This window comes from Sebastes fasciatus, chromosome 3 (assembly GCF_043250625.1).
Source record: "Sebastes fasciatus isolate fSebFas1 chromosome 3, fSebFas1.pri, whole genome shotgun sequence".
Classification (NCBI taxonomy): domain Eukaryota; kingdom Metazoa; phylum Chordata; class Actinopteri; order Perciformes; family Sebastidae; genus Sebastes; species Sebastes fasciatus.
The window spans coordinates 39,554,841-39,575,986 of NC_133797.1; the positions used below are offsets into that span (position 1 = coordinate 39,554,841).

The window sequence follows — 21,146 nt, forward strand, 5'->3', positions numbered from 1 at the left end:
TGCATTAATGCATTAAAGAAATGAATGGCATTAAAATGAATTTGCATTAACGGGTTATTATTGCGTTAACTTTGGCAGCCCTAGCAGGAATAGATTTAGTATGCAGTACACAAATATATTAATATAAAGTTCTAATGTCTTCTCTCATAAATGTCTGACAAGATGTAATCCAGCTAATTAATTAATATGCAACATAATAAGAAGAAGTAAAAGTTGACTTGAAGCTTTGGACTCTTTCCTGGGTGTAATCCAAATGGCATGTGTCCAAGACGTCTAATTTGATATTTCATATTACAAATTCGCAATTATATAAGTCATTATTTCAACTCATTTAAAACTCCTTAACCTCCAGCTCACATTTATCAAACTTTTCTCTTCATATTATCTCACAGTTTTATCTCCCTCTCCGTCTTTCCTTCATTTGCTCTGCCCCTCGTTTTTTCACCCCTTTGGCATAAATACATCATTAAATAAATCACACCCTGCATTGCTCTCTCCACACTCTTAAACCAAATATCTATTTTTCTCTCTTTTCCATATCTTATTTCACTTCTTGTTTTTCGTTTCCTCACTCCTGGGTTAATTTTTCGTCGTCTCCTCCTACTCCCTTCTCCTCCATATCTAAACTTTTTTCCATCCGTCTCTTTTGTTTTCCTCTTTCTCTACCTCTTTCTCCTTTACCTTTTCTCTCTCCAGAGGCCCAGAAGCTTCCCTACTATGCGTCATACGGCAAAGCGCGGCTGGCTATCCACACTCTGTGTACCAGCCACTACCTGGACCTGGTCATCACCTTCATCATCTGCATCAACGTCATCACCATGTCTCTGGAGCACTACAGCCAGCCACAGGTGACCACACGCGTCCCGATGGGGATTGAGGGATGGTCCGGGTGTGGGTGGTTGAGTGAGACAGACATGGCAGACCTGAGTGGGTGGTGGTGGTGGTGCACCATCTGGGCAGGGTTTTTTTTTTTTTTAAAAGTGGGCACTCCCAGAGACAGGCTGCCAACCTGCTGCTCTGAATCAGCAGCAAAAACTGCCAACAAGCAAAACATTTATCCACGTGCTGGAATACACAACAATCTGGCAGATTGGGGTATTGGTTACGTAAAATGTTTCTCAGAGGCAGAGATGCTCTGGAGCATGGATTCAGTTTGAGTTAAACTTAAAAACCAGGCCTGTAGCGTGACGGCGGTAAACCGAACCACCATATTATCCTCTCAGGGGGAAAAAGGGTCTAAGAGTCCACGTCTTAGCAGAGCTGTACCACCAGATATGCAGCCCGGTCGATGCTTTGTAATGCCCCTCGGCATCTGACGCAGACTTCCAGCTAACTCCAATGTAAACCCATCTGCAGCGATATTAGACGCTCAGAGCAACTGTTCCGTCCGTCTATTCACTCCGTCCGTGTTGGGAGGAGGTCGGGGACAGATGGATGTGTCAAACACAGGACTTTCACTCAGGAGGCCGCTGATCGTGTCCCATGTGACACTAAAAGTAAGTTAACTCACGTTACATACTTATTCTGCCTCCATGCCGGCGACAGCTGTGAAGCAGAGGCATCATGTGATTGGGGTTGTCCATCTGTCTGTCAGTCTGTACGTCCCTCCGACCGACCGACCAACTCATTCTCGTGAATGCGATATCTCAGGAGCGCCTGGAGAGAATTTCTTAAATTTAGGCATAAACATCCACAAGGACTCAATGATGATGAACTGATTAGAATTTTTATTAGAACTTTTTTTGGTCATAACTCATTTTGACTTTATTCTTAAAATGCAAAATAAAAGAAAAAATCTTCCTCCTCATTTGTTTCCCCTCACGCCTGTTGCCCTGATACTCTTCCATAGTCTCCTCGTCTTACTCTCGGCAAGAAAGTGAATAAGCCTTTTTCCTAAAATGTCAAACTAGCTTGACACACCGTAGCTTGACTGAGACAGTACAACATCAGAACATCAGCGGGCTGTGTGGAAACTCTTCAGATGGAAACACATGATGATTAAGTAATGGGTAATGTACACCGCATCGGGATGCAGCATTGCCCTGAAGGGGATTCTTTCACAACAATGACCCGCTAGCTGTACATTTTCCTGCTTATTACACGGCTACTTACTGAAGAAATCAATATTTTGACACGAAAACGGACCGCCAGAGTCCGACATCAGAGCTGCGCCCATAGCAACGGTCTGTTATACATAGCAACGGTCTGTTATACATAGCAACGGTCTGTTTTACAGAAATTACAGACCGCAGAACACTATATATATATATATATACTTTTACTACTTTAAGTATATTTTACTGATTATATTTACATGCTTTCACTTAAAGTGGCAAAGATTTCAGAGGTGACACCCGATTTACTGGTGGTAACAGCAAATGTGTTTTAATACTGCAGGTACCACGTTTTGACAGTGTGGTATTAGTACTATTACTTAAGTAAAGGATCTGAATCTTATATTTTGTAGTGATGATGTATGATGTATACATATTAGTATTTAATGTACACAGTAAATAAACTTACTAAACTGAATTGTCTGTATACTGTTAGCATAAACATATAGCTTAGCATATATGTTTTGTTCTTCCTTCATTTGGCTGCAGCGGTTGTGATAATAAGGTTTAATTATGTGCATTGAACATTACAAGAGTGATTTTCTGTTTGACTCATTAATACCAGTGTGCCAGATAAAAAAATCTGTTCCTCCCAAGAGTCTGACATCATTTAGTTGTCGGTCTCGATTAAGCTCTCGTCTATTAAAAGAGATCCATTGGCAGGATGACGGAGCAGATTCTCTGAACAACAACTCTCATCCTTCCTCGTTACGTTAGTTTCTCTCTTCCTCTCTCATCTCGTACAAAAGGTTCTTTTATTGACGTGACAGAAGTTAATCGCTTTACAGTATCTTACTGTGGACAAAGAAGTAGTTATGCTATGAACTGTGGTAGAACAAAGGATAATTCATTAGTGAATTCAGAGATGGAGACAGAGGAAATTAGCTGTCTATTCCTCTTCCTGTCTGTTTCTCTTTTTTCCTAACATCTGTGCCTCTTCAACTCTTATCTCTCTCTCTCAGTCTCTGGAGACTGCACTGAAGTACTGCAACTACTTCTTCACCTCCACGTTTGTGATCGAGGCCACTCTGAAGCTGGTGGCCTTTGGCTTTCGGCGCTTCTTCAAGGACAGGTACAAAGGGGACACTCCCAACTGTATAGAGTTGTGTTGGTGAGGTTTATGAAGCTATGCCAGGACACTCCCTGCACATTTGATATGATACCACATTCTTAAATGTACATCATTTTACTAACACTGCTGGAATTTAATGAACAAAATGTGACTCATTGTCTCTCCATGAGGCTACTTCACAAATAGCTGCGAGCGGTAGCCTTAAACGTCCTGTCATGTGACATGAGTAATCTTTAGGATTGGTTTGGTGCTGAAAGATTATACTGAAGACAAAACTCTTGCTTTATACACTCACCGGCCACTTTATTAGGTACACCTTGCTAGTACCGGGTGGTCTTCTGCTGCTGTAGCCCATCTGCTTCAAGGTTGGACGTGTTGTGCGTTCAGAGATGGTATTCTGCATACCTTGGTTGTAACGAGTGGTTATTTGAGTTACTGTTGCCTTTCTATCATCTCCAACCACTCTGCCCATTCTCCTCTGACCTCTGACATCAACAAGGCATTTCCGTCCACACAACATCACTGGATATGTTCTCTTGTTCAGACCATTCTCTGTAAACCCTAGAGATGGTTGTGCGTGAAAATCCCAGTAGATCAGCAGTTTTTGAAATACTCAGACCAGCCCGTCTGGCACCAACAACCACACCACGTTCAAAGTCACTTAAATCCCCTTTCTTCCCCATTCTGATGCTCGTTTTGAACTTCAGCAAGTCGTCTTCACCACGTCTAGATGCCTAAATGCATTGAGTTGCTGCCATGTGATTGGCTGATTAGCTATTTGTGTTAACAAGCAATTGAACAGGTGTGCCGAATAAAGTGGCCGGTGAGTGTATGTTACACCTCTTACCTATTATTTGGTCATGAGCTGAGCGATTTGACAGAAAAAAACAAGATCTCTTATGAATATGAATATCCAGCCAGTTACTGTAGAGTAGAACTGCAAAAAACTCTCACTGATAATCTTTAGTAAGTGGGGATAGCTACCGGGGAAAATAAAAGCACTATAGGACAGTAGTCTAAAAATCCGTTACTCTTAACACTTAAATACACATTTGCCAGATCTAGGGGAGTTTTCTTTTTTCTTTTTAATTCAATTTACTGCTAAATTGCTGCCTGGTGTTTGATTCTCCACAGTTAAGGTGTCTTGTTCTAGATAATATCTGAGTTGTAGAGCAGCAGAGCTGGCCCAAACAAAATGGGGTCGCTTTATAATAACGCCATGGTTGTGATAGCACGAAAAGACAACAGGATAGAGAGAGACGGCAATTAATATGAACGACAGATGGATAATATGACTAAAAATGTTTCTGTTTACATGAAGACAAAGAGACAGTGAGACAGGCAAAGAGCATCGAAATAGCTCGGAAGAAACAATTTTGCAAAGAAGGGAGGTCAGAAAAAGAACCAACAAAAGCAATTTCCTCCAGCACACCCACAATACTAAACATGGATCGGAAGCTGCAATAATAAAATCTGCATAGTAGGGTATCTCAGATAATATTCACCAACACCATCACAGCTGCTCCACCAGCCTGTGCAGAGAGAAGGACCCCTCACTGGACTGTTCAGGTGTTGGGTGGAGATATTGAAATCAATTCATATTCAAAAGAGTTTCTGCACCTGCACAGCCTCAGTGTGAATCATTCCTTAGTCTAAAACACTGTGTGTATATGAGTTATTTTTAAAACTAACAGTCCAACATTTAATTCAGTGAGCAACACCATCACCACTTTGTTTAAGACGTCAACTGTGTGTCAAAATCTTGGTTTAATCATTTTCCTTTATTTGTCGTTTGGTGTTATCAGAGATCCAAATCCAATCCAACCCTGTCTCCTAATAACTGTGCTTATACTACTAATTTGAAACTGCAAAATGTAAATGCTGCAAGGATTACGTTTTCAATCATCATAATGAGGAAATGTCTGGCAAGTCAAAAAACACAGGAAGATCTTCAAAACGTTCACCGGCAACGTATTTAATTTGTGTTCTCACATTATCCACTCAGAACAGAACAAGTCAACAGTGACTCAAAGCACAAGACAGGACCTGTTCACTTTATTAAAGCGGCAATGGACAAATTCTTTTGCTTTAACTCATCATTATGAAGTAAATGTTGATCGCACATTGTAATGGCTATGGAATAATGACACCATCTGCATTTAGATTGGTTCCCTCGCTTTCACTCTGCAATCCTGTCTGCCACCGGGTACGATCTCCTGGAAAAACAAAGTCTCCATTTACGGCACAAAGGAAGTGCTTCAACCGTTGCGTGACCAAAACAGGAAGAGGATATAGAGCCAGTGTTTTGTCCGTTCTGGACTACCGTAGAAACATGGTGATCACATTCAAACAATCCGACATCCAGCTTGTTGTTCAGCCCTGAAATGACGAGAGACAAGATAACAAACAGAAACAGGAAGTGATGATTGTGAGGCTACAAGGTGGGGATAGTGTTGAATAGAATCATGCAAAGTACGCATGAAGTTGATGTAGAACATTAATGTTCATTAGGATATTACCATAACACAGATTCTGCATGTGTGTAGCCACATGTAGAGCTAAGACTCCTGTTCATGGCTCACCTTCACTTTGGACTTTGTGTGTGTAGGTGGAACCAGTTGGACCTGGCCATTGTGCTGCTGTCAGTGATGGGCATCACCCTGGAGGAGATTGAGATCAACGCCTCCCTCCCCATCAACCCCACCATCATCAGGATCATGAGGGTACTCAGGATAGCACGAGGTATACACACACAAAGACACATTTCAAACACGAACATGGTGTCTGCACACACATGTTCTCCCAGAACTGCATTTGAAACTGTTTAAAAGGTTTATTTTTCATATCTTCTGATGTGTTCTCTGTTCTGCTCTTGTTTTAATTATCTGCTGAAGCTCAACACTTCTTTTATGTTTACTAGTTGTCGTGATGAATTAGAAATAATGGACGTCTCCCAGCACTAATTTCACTGATTTCCAACATGTTATAGATTTCAGATTTTATTTTTTAGATTTTATTTGTTTACACATATAAAAAAAGGTACAAGTAAATATGATGGAGGGGTGCAAAAAAAACCTCAGTGGAGCTCGATCAGGGCACTCTCCAGTGCATACCTTAATCAATTTTAAAAAGTTAATAAATTATTAAAAAGGATGGTAAAGAGATACTGAAGAAGAGAAAAAAGAAAAAGATATTGGCATCACATGCATTCCAAAGACAAAGTCAAATGGAGTTAAGATTCACATTATAATATCATCAGTAAAAACTCATTATCAGAAAGCAATTTACAGAGATAATCCATAAGAAAAAAAACATTGGGGAGATAAAAACAAAAATTAACGGCGTTCTTAAATTGTTCTGGTGACAACTTTAAAAATATGAGATGGCAGAGCGTTCCATAACACTGAGCCTCGGTAAATTAAACCAAACTGTAACTGAGATGTTCAACAGACATAGAGGTCTGAGTTTAAGAGTTATTTATTTATATTTTATATAAAAAATGCTGTTAATTCCAGTCTTCGACTTTATTTCTTGTTTCGATTGATGATTTCTACCGAAACTCAACACTTCCTGCACAAATAATTCACGTTAAAGCTTCGTAAAGAGCAGTAGGAGATTTGAGGTGAGATGAGCAGGGGTATGCCATCCTGAGCTTATTTAAACTGATTTTAGGATGTAGACAAAGCTCAATGAAACACTGTTCATCTCATACCTCATGTGTCATTTACCGCCCTATCGTTCTCCCTGAATAAAGGTAAAGCTGATATTCCTACACTTTTTGAATATGACTCTCGTTCAGCCCCTCTGTTCTTATTATTCAGAGGGAATACAGGACTAGCTCTCTGGGCGGCACCAACTCCTCTTAACTTTTCACTGAGGAGGATAGCGGCTAATTACATCACTCCTCACTTAATCCTTCGCCCTCTTACCGTCGCCCTCTGCCCTCCGTAATACTGCCCAGGGACCGCTGAGTGGACCCGTGGGTAATATGCTAATCAAACAGTGATGATTAACAAGCAAGAGGGGTATTTGATGAAGAGCGTGATGGCTACCGGTGACTTTTAGTCTCTCCCTCTCCTCTCATAACAGTTTCACCACTCTGCCTGAATGTTAACTTACTTACTAAGAATATTAATATACGAATATTAAGATGTTTCATCATCATCTGCTTCTTTCACAAAGCAGAAATTAAAAAAATACAACAAACAAAAGGAGAGATTTAGCTTCACTTTTTTGAATATTTTTTAAAGTAATAAGCTGCAACTGTTTGATTTGTACTCATCTCACTATGTGTTTTACATAAACGACACAATGCTGATTTCACCTGCAGTGTCTTAGAATGAATGTGTATTATATTGAATACATCCATGGTACTATAGTGTTATTTCCAAAGACACGGGGCATGTCATTAGCTCACTGTATTATAATGTGGCTTTACAGTAACAATAACTTCAACATTATACAGTGTAGTAGCATCAAAATGACTTCACACATCAATGATCTCATGGTTGTACTACAACATTTAGTTTGGAAAAAAATATGATTTCGCATAATTTTGGTGAATTTTTAATGGGAAAAATATTCAATAACTTCAGTATTATGCAGTGAAGTACCACCACAATCACTTCACACATCAATGGCCTCTTCAACGATGGGACTCACGGTGGAGTGCTAGATCCAAAGTCCAATAAGCATAAACATGTGATAGGGTAGCACATCCCAGGTTTTATGGGATTTATGGGAATTATTTGGGAACCAATCACTTTTCTTTTCACATGTCTCTAGATACTGGGACTCACAATCACATCCCAGCCTGTGATTGGTCCCTGTATCTAGAGCCATGTGAAAAGAAAAGTGATTGGTTCCCAAATAACTGGATTCAACTCCCAGCTGTGTGTTAACTCTGCCCTTGTGTATATTACTGAACTGAATCGGTATACTTCTCAGGATCTGTAAAAGGCTCCCTGCCGAAACATGTAAGCGTGTGTCTATTGTGATGTGAGCCAATCAAACAAGTGAAATGTATTTTGTCCTCCTTGATTGATTGAAATGTGGGACATGCTACCCTATCACATCTTTAATGCTGCTCCTTTACTCCCACGTCTTCTAAACGTATCGTCGGCTGGTGATGATGCTGACTGGCACCTCTGGCTTTAGCCTCAGTCTTTTAGCATGAGCATTTTAATATAAGCTTATGCTCGCTACTGCTAGCGACGGCCGTCATTAGAGAGCCATAGATTAAAGGTACTATGTGTAACTTTCAGAAGATCCTTGTTATTAATGATACCTGTGGCCGTTAAGTGAACTGCAGTCAGCGTCCTGACGTCTCTCCACGTCGTCCATTAATTCCTGATAATGGACACTTCGTTGGGCATTATCCCTTACATAATGTTCTGTAATGTAACTGTATTTTATCTGAACACTGTTGGCGCTTTAGGGGAGCTGAAGAGAGGGTAGGCACTCGGGAGCGCACATAAACTTCATATTCTTTGGATTTTCCCGGCAAAACAGTCCCCGAGTCCTTCACATAGAAATCAGTCCACAGGCTGTTATAGGCAACCGAGAAAGTAGGGGAGGGTCTCAGTATTAAAGTTACGTTACAATCCGTACACACATCGGCAATATCAAGCGATTAAAACACGTAAATTGTTACATATAGTACCTTTAAAAAAATTACTGCAAATTACAAATAATAAATCTGTCACTGTTATCATTGTAATCTGCATCAGAAGTTTCCAACAACCTGGTAGTTAGCATAAGAAGCTATTGATTGAACAAAGAGACGAGAGTCACATAAGTGATGTTTTAGAGTTGCTCTAACCATGATGCATTACCACCACTACATCCACCTTCTCTCTCACACACACCACCAACCACCCTGCCAAAAGTCCATCTCCCAGGAGGTTTTATTGTCTGCAGGCCGTTCCCCATCACAATACGGCCGTGGTCTTTTTTCTCTCTTTGCTGCTGGCCGCGTCCTCAGCCATGTTCCTCCAGAAATTGGACCGCTGGGAATCGTATAGGGTCCATAATGGAGCCTCGTGAACTGATTGTTTGTTACGCCTCTCATCCTCTTTTTCTGCCCGCCTCTGAGATCGTTCCCTCTGCCTCTGTGGCGTCTTTTGTCTTTCTGTCCATTGCTTCACTTTCTCTCCCTCTATAGGCTGTTGTTTATCATCCAAACACACACACATGTAGACATACACAGTTTGTGCTAACGCCGTCTCACCCTGTGATCTCTCTCTCTCTCCAGTGTTGAAGTTGTTGAAAATGGCGACCGGGATGAGAGCTCTGCTAGACACGGTGGTCCAGGCTCTGCCTCAGGTAGGTGTCATCACACACAAACACACACACACACACACACACACACACACACACACACACACACACACACACAGACACACAGATGCCATCCCTCAGCACCGAGGACTTAATTCACATTTGTAGTATGATAAACGATCGGCGTCGATAGAAGCTCCCTGAGAATTCTGACTAACTGGAAGGCGGGTCATGACAGAATTTTTACCCCCAATGTTACGACACCTTGTTAACTTTACACTGTTCTACTCTCATTTATACGGGAAATATAAAGACCTCTGTGGCATTACTTTAAGATGTTTCATTCCCACTGTCGCTAATGAGACAAGAGCAGCTAAAAAGTTCTGCTCCCTTGGTTCACTAAAAGACTTATGTTCTGCAGCCTTTGCTCAGCGTTCCATATATCAAGGTTTTTGGAATTTCTGGAATACTGTGGTAGTTTTGAGAGCAGCGTTTCAACCGTGGGATTACACATTTGTATGCCTCTGTGCCGGCGAGAGCCGTCCCTCCGTCCGAAACATTCTTGTGAACACAATATCTCAGGATCACCTGGAGGGAATTTCTTCTAATTTGGCACAAACGTCCACTTGGACTCAAGGACCAACTGATTAGATTTTGGTGACCTAAAGTCAAAGATCAAGGTCACTGTGACCTAACAACACACATTTTAGGCCATAACTCAAGAATTAATTTACTAATTATGACAATTTCACACAAAAAGACATGGGAAAATGGCTAAAAACAGCATAGGTAAATAAATAGGTCAGAAATTAATAAACACTATGTACAAAAAAAGGCGGATTACTGGATGTTCTTTGTAAAAATGGAAGAGAGAGAGAGAGAAGTGAGGGCTTGTCAGCAAGTACAGCAGTCAACTATGACTTGTTGCAGCTTTTGTTTGAACATGTTGAGAGAGGTGAGAGCTGTTAGTTTGAGCGTGTTTTGTAGTGAGTTCCAGTCATTTGCAGCGGCAAAATGAAAGGAATTATGACCAAAGACAGTACGGACTTTTGGAATGATGAGCCTAATGAAGTCACTGGATCTTAAACGTCGATTGCTGTCGGAAATGTGCAGAAGATTTGAGAGGTAGCAAGGGGTCATTCCCAGAATTGATTTGTAGACTAAGAGCAGCCAGTGTTGTAACAGCCTGGTGTGAAGGGAGGGCCAAATGTCTAACAGGATAAAATTATGAAGTGATGACATTTTGGATGTAAACTGCAACTGGGAGTTGGTAATTCTGGTTTATTTATGCAATGTAACAGCTCTCACTGTGAACTGAGTAAATGTCACAGAGTTTCACAAACAGGGTTATTTATGGGAAAATGTCTTGTGGTTGTGGGAAATCATGGAACAGTCATGAAACTTTACACAAGTCCTTCCTCTACCAAGACGGCAGAATTTTTTTTGCTATTGTACGTTTTTGCAAACCACAGGATACGTTGAATGTCGACGTTTCTGAACCAAAAATACGTTTCATATCAACCTTGTATCACACTTGTTGCAGAAACGCACAATGCCTCGTGGTTAACGCTGTGAGACGATTGGTTAGGTTTAGGCAACAAAACTACTTGGTTAAGGTTAGAAAAAAGGTCATGGTTTGTGTTCAAATAATAATGTAACAACCATAACAACATAACAATTATCAATACATAACAACCGCCCTGAGCAGACTTTCTTACATAACAAGTGGAACAATGTTACGTAACAAGCATGAAATCAACATAGACTTTTGGTTAAACAAGAGACATAAACGGTGGTCTCCTGGGTGTGTTTGTTCACCTCACCTTAATGGACTTTCTCGCTTATTATACCACGTAACTTTCAATAACAGTCGCCCATTGTACTCCGTTACTTGCTTTGACCGAATGCATAAAGGTCCACATTCAGCGTATCCGTGGTTTGCATAAACGTAAGATGCCAAAAATTTTTACTGATGACTGGGCTGCCTTCCTTGTCCTTGGTGTTTTCTTGTCCCCTATCTCTGTGCTCTGACTGCCTCTGCAGCTGGACATCTCTCCATTAATATGACCTGTTGCTCAGTCCCTGTCTGGACTTCACTTTGTCTTTGCCTGCCTCCGTCAGTTCAGTTATTAATTAGTTGTGTTTCCTACACCTGAAGCAGAAACTGTATTTGATGATAGAGACAGATTAAGCATAGAGCAGCTAGTGGCAGAAAGGATTTTTCTCAGCTAAATGATGATGTGTCGTTGGCACATGTGGCTTGACAAATTGCCCAACTAATCAGTAGTGGCTTTGCATGTTATTAATAAACATCTGTCCAGCCAGAGATGACATACCCTTTTCCATTAATATGTACAAATGGTTGTGCATTTACTTGGTGTATTAAAGGACAAGGCTGGCGATGTTCTATCTTGTTTTGTTATTGTCAATAAATCCAATTAAAAGACCAACAATCCGTCAGTCCGTCACTGAAGATATGAATGTTTACGAATGGGTCACAAGTATATTCTTTTATTTATAAAATAATTTCAATCATTTCCGAACACACAAGGACATGGTTGTTTTTAGCAAACATCACTTTAACAGGAGTGAAACATGTATTCTATGGTCACTATTTTCACCTGCGGATTTGGTGTGCTTGATATTGTTTGTAGCAGCAGGACTGTGTGTGTGGGATCAACTCCAAATAAACTATAATACCCATGTTTAATATAATGAAGGAACATGTAAGCCAGTGTAATGGTGTGGCTCATCATTTTTGACTAGTTGTGCCCGTTCAGAGCGGGACGATTGCTGAAGAAGAGTTCAGTTATAACGTTAGTGTGTCCAGCAGCAAAGGTCAATGAACCGCAGCCTGTAAAGGCCCAGCCCGCTGTGGACGACATGCTGGACTCAGTCTGCAGAGCCCTGAAACCCTGCCGCTGCTGTTGCACAGAGCGCTATCGCTTCTTTATTCAGAGTTTATTAACACTGAACATGACATGTGTCCAAACTGCACCATTGCACGTCCTTGGGTCCCCGGCAATACGCCCACCAAGCCTGAAGTAGATTGAATGAACGGTTCTCAAGATATGTGAAGGACATACACACATGCTACAGTACATCTGAAGAAGCTATCCTTTCAGTAAATTCAAATACATACATACAGAGATTCCTTCCTTTATAGTTAGATTTAGGACAACATTGGAGCTTTGTGGCACACAGATCTGATTTTCAAAATAAGATTACAAGGTCACAGGACCAAAGTACGCAAACAAAGCTACTTCTTTGCTTTTTAAGATAAAAAGACATGTCATTATCCTCTGCATCTTCTTTGTGGTGTAATATATCTTTTTATATTTTCTACATATAAAAAGTAGTAAGTGAAGTTTTGTCTCTCTTTTCCTTTTACTAATATGAAGCTAAATCTTTATTTCTTTTTTTTTTAATGTGAAAAAATGCACTAATGGATCTGGACTGTCTGCCCTCTTTAAAACAGCCTCTTTATTAAAGGCATTTATAAAAGAGTGAGTCTGAACAGCCGGGAGTGGATTTACTTCTGCTGCTGTATCAACTCTGACTGGAGCCCCTGTGGGAGGACTTCTGTACACACACACATATTAACACAAATAAACACACTGAGGTAGAATTACAGTCACAGAAGTCTCCCCCGCTTCAGTCGTGCCTCAAACCAATCAATAGTCCCCTTTTCTCCCTGCACTTTAACTTGTTTTTTCTTTCCAGTCCCTGCTCTCTCATTTGGACAGATTTCATCGGTTTTGTTTTTGTGGTGGAAGCTCAGACCACAACAAAAATACACATCAAGCTAAGAGTGTGTCGCTGGAGTTGTGAACATTAGCACACATGATTTATTTATAGAATAAAATATAATAAAAATCTTGTGGTATCAAGGATGACTGCAAATTACCAGCTGTGTGTTTTGAAAAACAGTACAGTACCAGTCTAGCCAAAATATTTTTTTCCCTCAAGGATGCTGAAAACATTTTGTTTGTTCAGAATATTGTTTCAAACCAATACTCAACAGTTCTTTGTTTTCCCTTTTTCACAAAAATGTATTGTACAGTTTCTGTCGCATGCATTGTCGCATGCAACCTCCAGTTCTGAAAAGTGAAGCCGATGCTGAAGTGTCTTAAACCTGCATTCTCTCTAATAGCCAGCAGGGGGCGACTCCTCTGGTTGCAAAAAGAAGTCTGATTGTATAGAAGTCAATGAGAAAATGAGCCTACTTCTCACTTGATTTATTACCTCAGTAAACATTGTAAACATGAGTTTATGGTCTCAATCGCTAGTTTCAAGTCTTCTTCAATACAGTATGATGTTCATTTAATAAATTATGGTCCCATTTAGAGTCAGATAGACCATAAAGCAGGGGATGCTTTAGGGTGGGGCTACCTTGTGATTGACAGGTCGCTACCACAGCAGCATTGTCCGATCTGGGAGTTGTCCATGTTTTAGTCTTAGAACTTTAACCCTTTCACAGTGTGTTTTCAGTTTGTGAAGGTTAGTGCATTTGGTTGTACTTAGCTCCACCCTCTCCACTGTCACTTCTGGTTCCAAAAAAACAAGATGGCGACGGCCAAAATGCTTCAAAGTTCATGTCTAGAAGGTAAAGCACTAACTCTCGTGAGATGGTTAAGGATAGGCATTGACCTTGAATGGTTAAGGTAGTGATAGGTTGTCGGTCAGCGAGTTGGGGGTTACACTGGGTGACGACGCGGTGACTACGTCCACTTGTGATACAATCTATGATTGTTACCCTTTTACAGTAGAAAATAGACATACAGTATATACGGCTGTACTGTGAGCTTCCTGTTCTTGGAAATTAGATCTACCATAAAGGTTTTAACAATTGGACTGGGAGTAAGTCCAATGAGAACCTGCCACATTGGTGAGGCTTTGCTATGTACAATCATAAATGATGAGAAACATTTTAACACTGTGGTTTACCCATGGTCACCGGAACCATCCGTCCATCCGTTATCTTTAGCTTATCCAGGGCCGGGTCGCGGGGGCAGCAGGCTTAGCAGGGTTTCCCAACTCTTCCTGGGGGACCCCCGAGGCGTTCCCTGGCCAGACTAGATATATAATCCCTCCAACATGTTCTGGGTCTACTCCGGGGCCTCTTGCCAGTTGGACATACCCAGAAAACCTCTAAGGAGCATTCTGATCAGATGTCCGATCCACCTCAGCTGGCCTGTTTTGACGCGAAGGAGCAGCGACTCTACTCCAAGCTCCCTCCGGATGTCTGAGCTCCTCGCCCTATCTCTAAGGCTGAGCCCAGACACCCTACAAAAGATTCTCATTTCGGCCGTTCGTATCCACAATCTCTTTCATTCGGTCCCTACCCAAAGCTCATGGCCATAGGTGAGGATCGGAACGTATATGGACCGGTAATTTGAGAGCTTTGCCTTCCGGCTCTGCTCCCTTTTCACCACAACGGACCAGTACAATGCCCGCATTACTGTTGACACCTCACCAAACCTCCTGTCCATCTTCCGCTCCATTTTACCCTCACTCGTGAACAAGAACCCGAGACACTTGAACTCCCTCGCTTAAGGCAGTGACTCACTCCATCCACCGTTTCACCGAAACCTACTAATTGTATTTACATTATATATTTCCTTAAATTGGCTGCTTGTATAACACAGTGTGAGGATCCTCTTTCATCACAGATGCTGGTGTTGGACTTTGTTCTTTCGCTGCAGTTTGAGGTGGGTGTAATGACCTTCCGTGTGTCGGCGTGAAAACAAAAAAGTGTGGCGCAGATAACTGAGTCAAGGTTGCATTAGTCTGAGTAGAGAAAAGAACTCATTCAGTAAACAGTCTTAAAAGTTTGCAGATCAGTGCAGGTTTGCTCGCTATGGAAACCGAAAGGCATAAATATCAAAGTCCGCTCTAACTGTGTTTCTCAGCAGCTTCTGTTGCCTAGTTGCCGGCTCTAATACTTCCATAGCGTCCAACAATCTGTTTCTTATACCACAGCATCCCCATCCCCATGGTGTGCTTTCCCTCTCTGCTGGAGGGATCTAAAGACATCAGATGGGCTTACATTACATGCTACAAACCGCTTCAAGCCAAGTCACTGCTTTTAATATCCGCCAGGAAACATCAACATGCACAACTGGGGAGAGAAAGAACTCTATCCTCGAGCTTCGCCTCGAAATTTCCTAATTTCTCTCCTCCCTCTTTATTTCCTCCCTTTCTCCTTTTTTCCCCCTCTCCTCCAATAAAAACTATATGTCTCATCCTTTTTAATCCACTCTCTCAGTTTATTTGGCTATATAATGGAATTCTACAGTTCAACATGTTTTCAAAAGCACCTCATTGCCTTCCCCGTGAGGTGACTTAGCTAATGGCATTCTGCTTAGTGCCTGCTATAGCACCCCAGGGAGTCATTTACCCATTTGCATTGCATACGTATCACTATCTGGGAACGTTTTCTCTACACGCATGGATTCATGCCTGTTAAGAAGTCAGCTAGTAAAATACTCCCCAAACCGTGTAATAGAGTGATTATCCTTGATTTGAGGCAGGGAGGGCTCTTTGTTGTGGTTGCTCACATTGTGAGTGTGTGTGTGTGTGTGTACCTCAAGAGTTGCTGTTTGCTACTATTTCTTATTCAATGAAATATTTGCAGGATCCTGGATGTGTCTGTTTAGTTTCATGACATTTAAGCTCTAAAAACCTAAAGCAGCATTTCAAAAATGCAGGAGCATCTCTCACAAAGTAAGCCTGTTTTCATGTCATGCAAAACTAAGGCTTTCTGTACAGTATCCTGCCCATCCAGCTGGGTGGGAAACACAGGGAGAGATTCTTTATATATATATCTACTGTATTTATCTGACACACCATAAATCCAGCCCTGTCTCCAAAAAAATTACGTCCCCATACAAAACTGCATTGTTTCCACGGAAACGTATTTTGTTACGGATTACATTTGTTTCTGACGTACCGCAGACACGTCAGCAATGACACTCCGTGGAAGTCTGACAACTAAATGTCAATGTTCACTTGTTTTATTACACGGCTGTGAGGAATACTCAATTCTGATTGGTAAATCACAGCGTTCTGCGGTCTGTAATTTCTCTATAACAGACCGTTGCTAAGGGCGCAGCTCTGATGTCGGACTCTGGCGGACCTTTTTTTTTGTCAAAATATTGATTTCTTCAGTAAGTAGCCGTGTAATAAGCGGCGGGATAATGTACAGCTAGCGGGTCATTGTTGTGAAAGAATACCCTTGCCGCGTCGGGGTGCAGCATCTCCCTGTCGGGGATTCTTTCACAACAATGACCGGCTGGCTGTACATTATCCCTTACATAATTTATATCTGTAGCTTAAATAACTTAACCATGATGTTTTACTAAACCTAACCAAGAAGTTTTTTTTTTTTTCAATTTGCAACGTTAACCACGTTTAAAACTATAGGAAAACAATTTGTGACTGTAATCCGGGAGGAAATACTTTGCTCTTGAAAAGTAATTGAGAACGCAGTTTAGTTGTATGGGAATATAACGTTTTAGGGTTGCATGAATCGTTCATCAGCCTCACTGGTTGTAGTTTGTAACGTCTTCAATGAAACCTGCCTCTTGTCTCCTATTAGATCTTCAGAAAATTGCTGTTAACACTTTGAAAAGATGATAAACCCATGGGGGGAAATACTGGAATCTGTTTATTTTATAAGAAATTATGATTCTAGTATGTTGTTTTGTGTCAGAATGAAAATAAAAGATATATCATCTATACTCAACAATACCACAACATTTTATACAGGATGTTTCCTAAAATACTGGTTGTTATATTAGTCAGATAGGAGTGTCTGATGTGGTGTAGTTGCACAAACGTTTATTATTTAACTGCCACTTAAAGGTTACAGTGAGTACAGCAGTAGGAACGGAGGTACACCTGACTGAATACAGTAAAAACAACTATATGAGTTACTTCTGTTAATATAACGTGTGAATATTCCTTCTTGTGTGGCAGGTGGGAAACCTCGGTCTGCTCTTCATGTTGCTGTTCTTCATCTACGCAGCTCTGGGAGTGGAGCTGTTTGGAGAGCTGGGTAAGTCTGCTCTACCACCAACTTATTTCTGTTCTCATATACAGTCTACAGACTTATCTTAAACTTAGTAACATAGTAACCCTGAACGAGTTTAAAACTATGGTGAGTCCAGGATGTCTGGTTGCAAATGTTTTATCTGATCATTTTAATGTTACTCAAATCTACTGTATGTGCTTTTATGTTAAATGTTGAAACTCTGTGTTGCTGCTATTCTAGGCCAGGCCTTATAAAATAAATATTTGATCTCAATGGGACAAATCTGGTTAAATTACGAAACTTCCATTTTTAAGTAACGCCACTTCCGTAGCTATTTTAACCTAAACCTAACCAAGTACTTAGGTTGCCTAAACACCGCAGGGGCTCTCGCAGGCGCACCGATCACTCATGTTGATGGACATTCGTAGGAACACACGCGAAAAATAAGTAAATAACGTTTCGTAGGATATCATACAAGCCGTTGTATGGGGATACATTGCTGATCAAGTGATAAACACATTTTAATAACTTCCCAAAACAAGATTGTCCCCACTGTCACCAATTATCACAACACCATGTGTTCACATCAGCGTTGTGTTTGTTCAGTAGCCATCAGAGCTGCCCTTCTGCCAGGCTAAGCTGTCTTGTCTAAATTAGAGTTTAGCTTTCCAGTTTGTTTCTGACTGGTCAAATAAAGGAAAGTTCTCTGTAAAACAATGATATCCCCTGATTATCTTTGGACAATCAGAATGAAATGTAAATCACTTGTCTCTTTCTTCGTGATTAACCGTGGTAATTTCTAGAAATCTCTTAAATTGTACATCCTGGACAGAGACTGCTATCAGGCAAACAGATGCAATGGAGCCTGAAAATAGCTTTATCCTGCTCTCAACTGGAAGTGAAAATAAAGAAAAAGGACCTTGAGTCAAAATCAGCCGATGTGAAATTACAATCAATCAACCAAAGAATTAAAATAATCGTGTTCAATATGCTTATTCAAGGTTACAGGGACTTGATTTAGGGTTGTTTTCACTCCTCCTTGGCAAAAAAATATTCAATCTGACTGGATAACAAGTTCCCAAAATAGATCTGAAATCCTCTTCAACATACCATCCAAGGTCTGGTTGACTTTATATGTTTTTTTCCCTATGTCTTTGTCCATTTTGACTCTAATGCTTGAACTATTAAAGGCTGCAAATCAGTGTGTTCCTCTATCCGAATTGTGTTTGCTTTGTTCTGGCTCTTTGTAATGAAGCAGTATGAATGGACACAAACAACAAAACGAACCTTTTAGCAACTGTTTTAACCAACGAAACCAAGTCATGTTTCTCAGACAACCTTCATGAAAGGTTGACGTTACCATGGCTTCTCTCTCTTAAGCCTTTCTTTTCCCTCCTCTTCTTCTCGTCTCATCGTGTCTTCTCTCAGTGTGTAACGCTGACTACCCCTGTGAAGGAATGAGCCGACACGCCACCTTTGAAAACTTTGGAATGGCTTTCCTCACGCTCTTCCAGGTTTCCACCGGCGACAACTGGAATGGCATCATGAAGGTACTTTGGTTTACTGATGCAATAGTTCAATGACTTGTTCATATCACACTTACCTCTTGACTTTTGTCACTTGGACTGGGCTAAGCCAAGTTAAGCATAAGCTGTTCGGTTTTCACTTTCCTCACTTTCACCTGCGTTACAGACAGCACAGATGTTCTTAAATGAGGGTCAGTCAGAAAGGAGACAGAGATATTGTTTTTTTAAGCTGCCCAAATTATTTTAAACCAATCTCAGCACAGACAGAAGCAGAACAGTAATTGAAGGTCTTCAGTTCAGATCCCAGGACCAGAGGATATTTATGTATGAAGGGGAGATGAGTAATGAGCGTGTCCTTGAGCAAAGACACAGTTGAAAATGTAAATGTGGCACTCAACAAAAAAACTTCCAAGGACGAATAAAGATTCTAAATTCACATTATTTGATCCACCTCTTCATTCTCGCATCTATCACCTCAATCAAGTCTCACTCTCTAATCACACACAAGTACCTCGAGCTCTTAAAATGTTATCAAAGCTCATATCTGAGAGACAGTAATCAGTGCTGATGAGGCTCTTATAGAGAGAGAGACTGACCGCGAGCTTTCAACAAGTCGGATTGTGAAAGTTTGACACCGTTACAAATTGCTCTCTTTTGTTGGACATAAAGGCTTTCCACTCATCAGATTGTTCTCTTAAAATAATATTCAGATTCTTGTAAAACAAACACACTTGTCGCTCTGAACGGAGTCGTAATCATTGCTTTCTTTTACTCTTTTAGTAGTTCTGAAAGATTAATAATTGATTAGTCGTTGGGCAGAATTTGAATTCAATGTGAGGATTTCCTGTTTTTTTTAATAAGCCAGCACTTTTTTTTATCAACTTTTGATGATAATAAATGTGCTCTATGAATTAACTAAACTTGAAACTTTTTCATGGACATTTTGACTTGTCAAAGTAGGACCAGCACACGTGTAAATATTAAAACTAATGATGGCTGAATTCCATTTAACTACTTCGTTTTCAGGGTTCTGCTGGCTCGCCGCCATGTCTGACGCCGCATTCACACTGGAGGTGAAAGCGCCGCTAAGCACCGGGATTTTTGGAGAAACGCTGCATGTAAACCAATTCGGCTGTTCACACAGGAGCTCCGCGGCCGGGTTGCGATCTGCAACAGTAGTTTCAGCTTCTGGTCTATTTTCTCCGTGTGCAACAAGCCAATTTGGCAAGAAAAAATGCTGATAATCTACTATAAGCAATATAAATGATATATTATGTACATGATTTGATTCTGCTTTATGATAAAATATGCTCTGTGCTCCTCTCCCCTGCTGTTCTCCCAAGCAATTTGAAGATGTCGTCGCGGGCAATGGTAAATTAAAATAGGTCTTTTTCAATATTTCCTGACATTTCATGGACCAAATGATTATTAATCATTTAATCAGAAAAATAATTGGCTTATTAAATCAATCAATCAATCAAACTTTATTTATATAGCACCTTTCAAACAAGTCAAATACCATTCAAAGTGCTGGACAGACGATTGACAAAAATGTTAAAAATGGATTTAGAGACTAATGCACACCAAAACAACAAATATAAAAGTTCATTGAATAAGAAAGCAATAAAAGATGGGTATTTAAGGTGATAAAAGATAAATAAAATACAAGGAATTAAAAATAAATAAATATAAATTATGAAACTTCACAAAATAAGCTGATTGTATTAAAATAATAAAATATATAAAAATTGTAATACAATACAATAAAATAAAAGAGATAATAATGATCAGCAATAAAATGTTGATTAAATAAAATAGAGTAAAATAAACACTATAATGATGATGATTAATAAAATAAGTATAAAAAATAAAAAACATAAAATTATAAAATTATAAAATTATAAAACACTACATAAAAGCCAGACTAAATAGATGGGTTTTTACTTTACGTTTAAAAATATCAATATTTTCAGCTCGTCTCAGTTCCTCTGGAAGGTTGTTCCAGCGGCTGGGAGTGTAATTGCTGAAAGCAGCATCATCAAAGGTAAAGGGTTAAAGATACTCTGTGGACTTTTAGATAACTAGTAGTTATGTTTGTATCGTGCACTCACGTGAGGCAG

At 40.3% G+C, this 21,146-nt stretch overlaps 1 protein-coding gene across 3 annotated transcripts in view; it reads left to right on the top strand.

Annotated features, from left to right (window-relative positions):
- The window catches only part of LOC141765072 (voltage-dependent T-type calcium channel subunit alpha-1I-like), a 169,172-nt gene that overhangs the window by 116,505 nt on the left and 31,521 nt on the right, over positions 1-21,146 (top strand). For all 3 annotated transcript variants that reach the window (XM_074630923.1, XM_074630924.1, XM_074630926.1), the window contains 6 exons: positions 697-848; positions 3,077-3,186; positions 5,795-5,928; positions 9,440-9,510; positions 17,446-17,524; positions 18,929-19,050. In XM_074630923.1, coding sequence (XP_074487024.1) covers positions 697-848; positions 3,077-3,186; positions 5,795-5,928; positions 9,440-9,510; positions 17,446-17,524; positions 18,929-19,050 — 668 coding nt within the window. The remainder of the gene's footprint in view (positions 1-696; positions 849-3,076; positions 3,187-5,794; positions 5,929-9,439; positions 9,511-17,445; positions 17,525-18,928; positions 19,051-21,146) is intronic.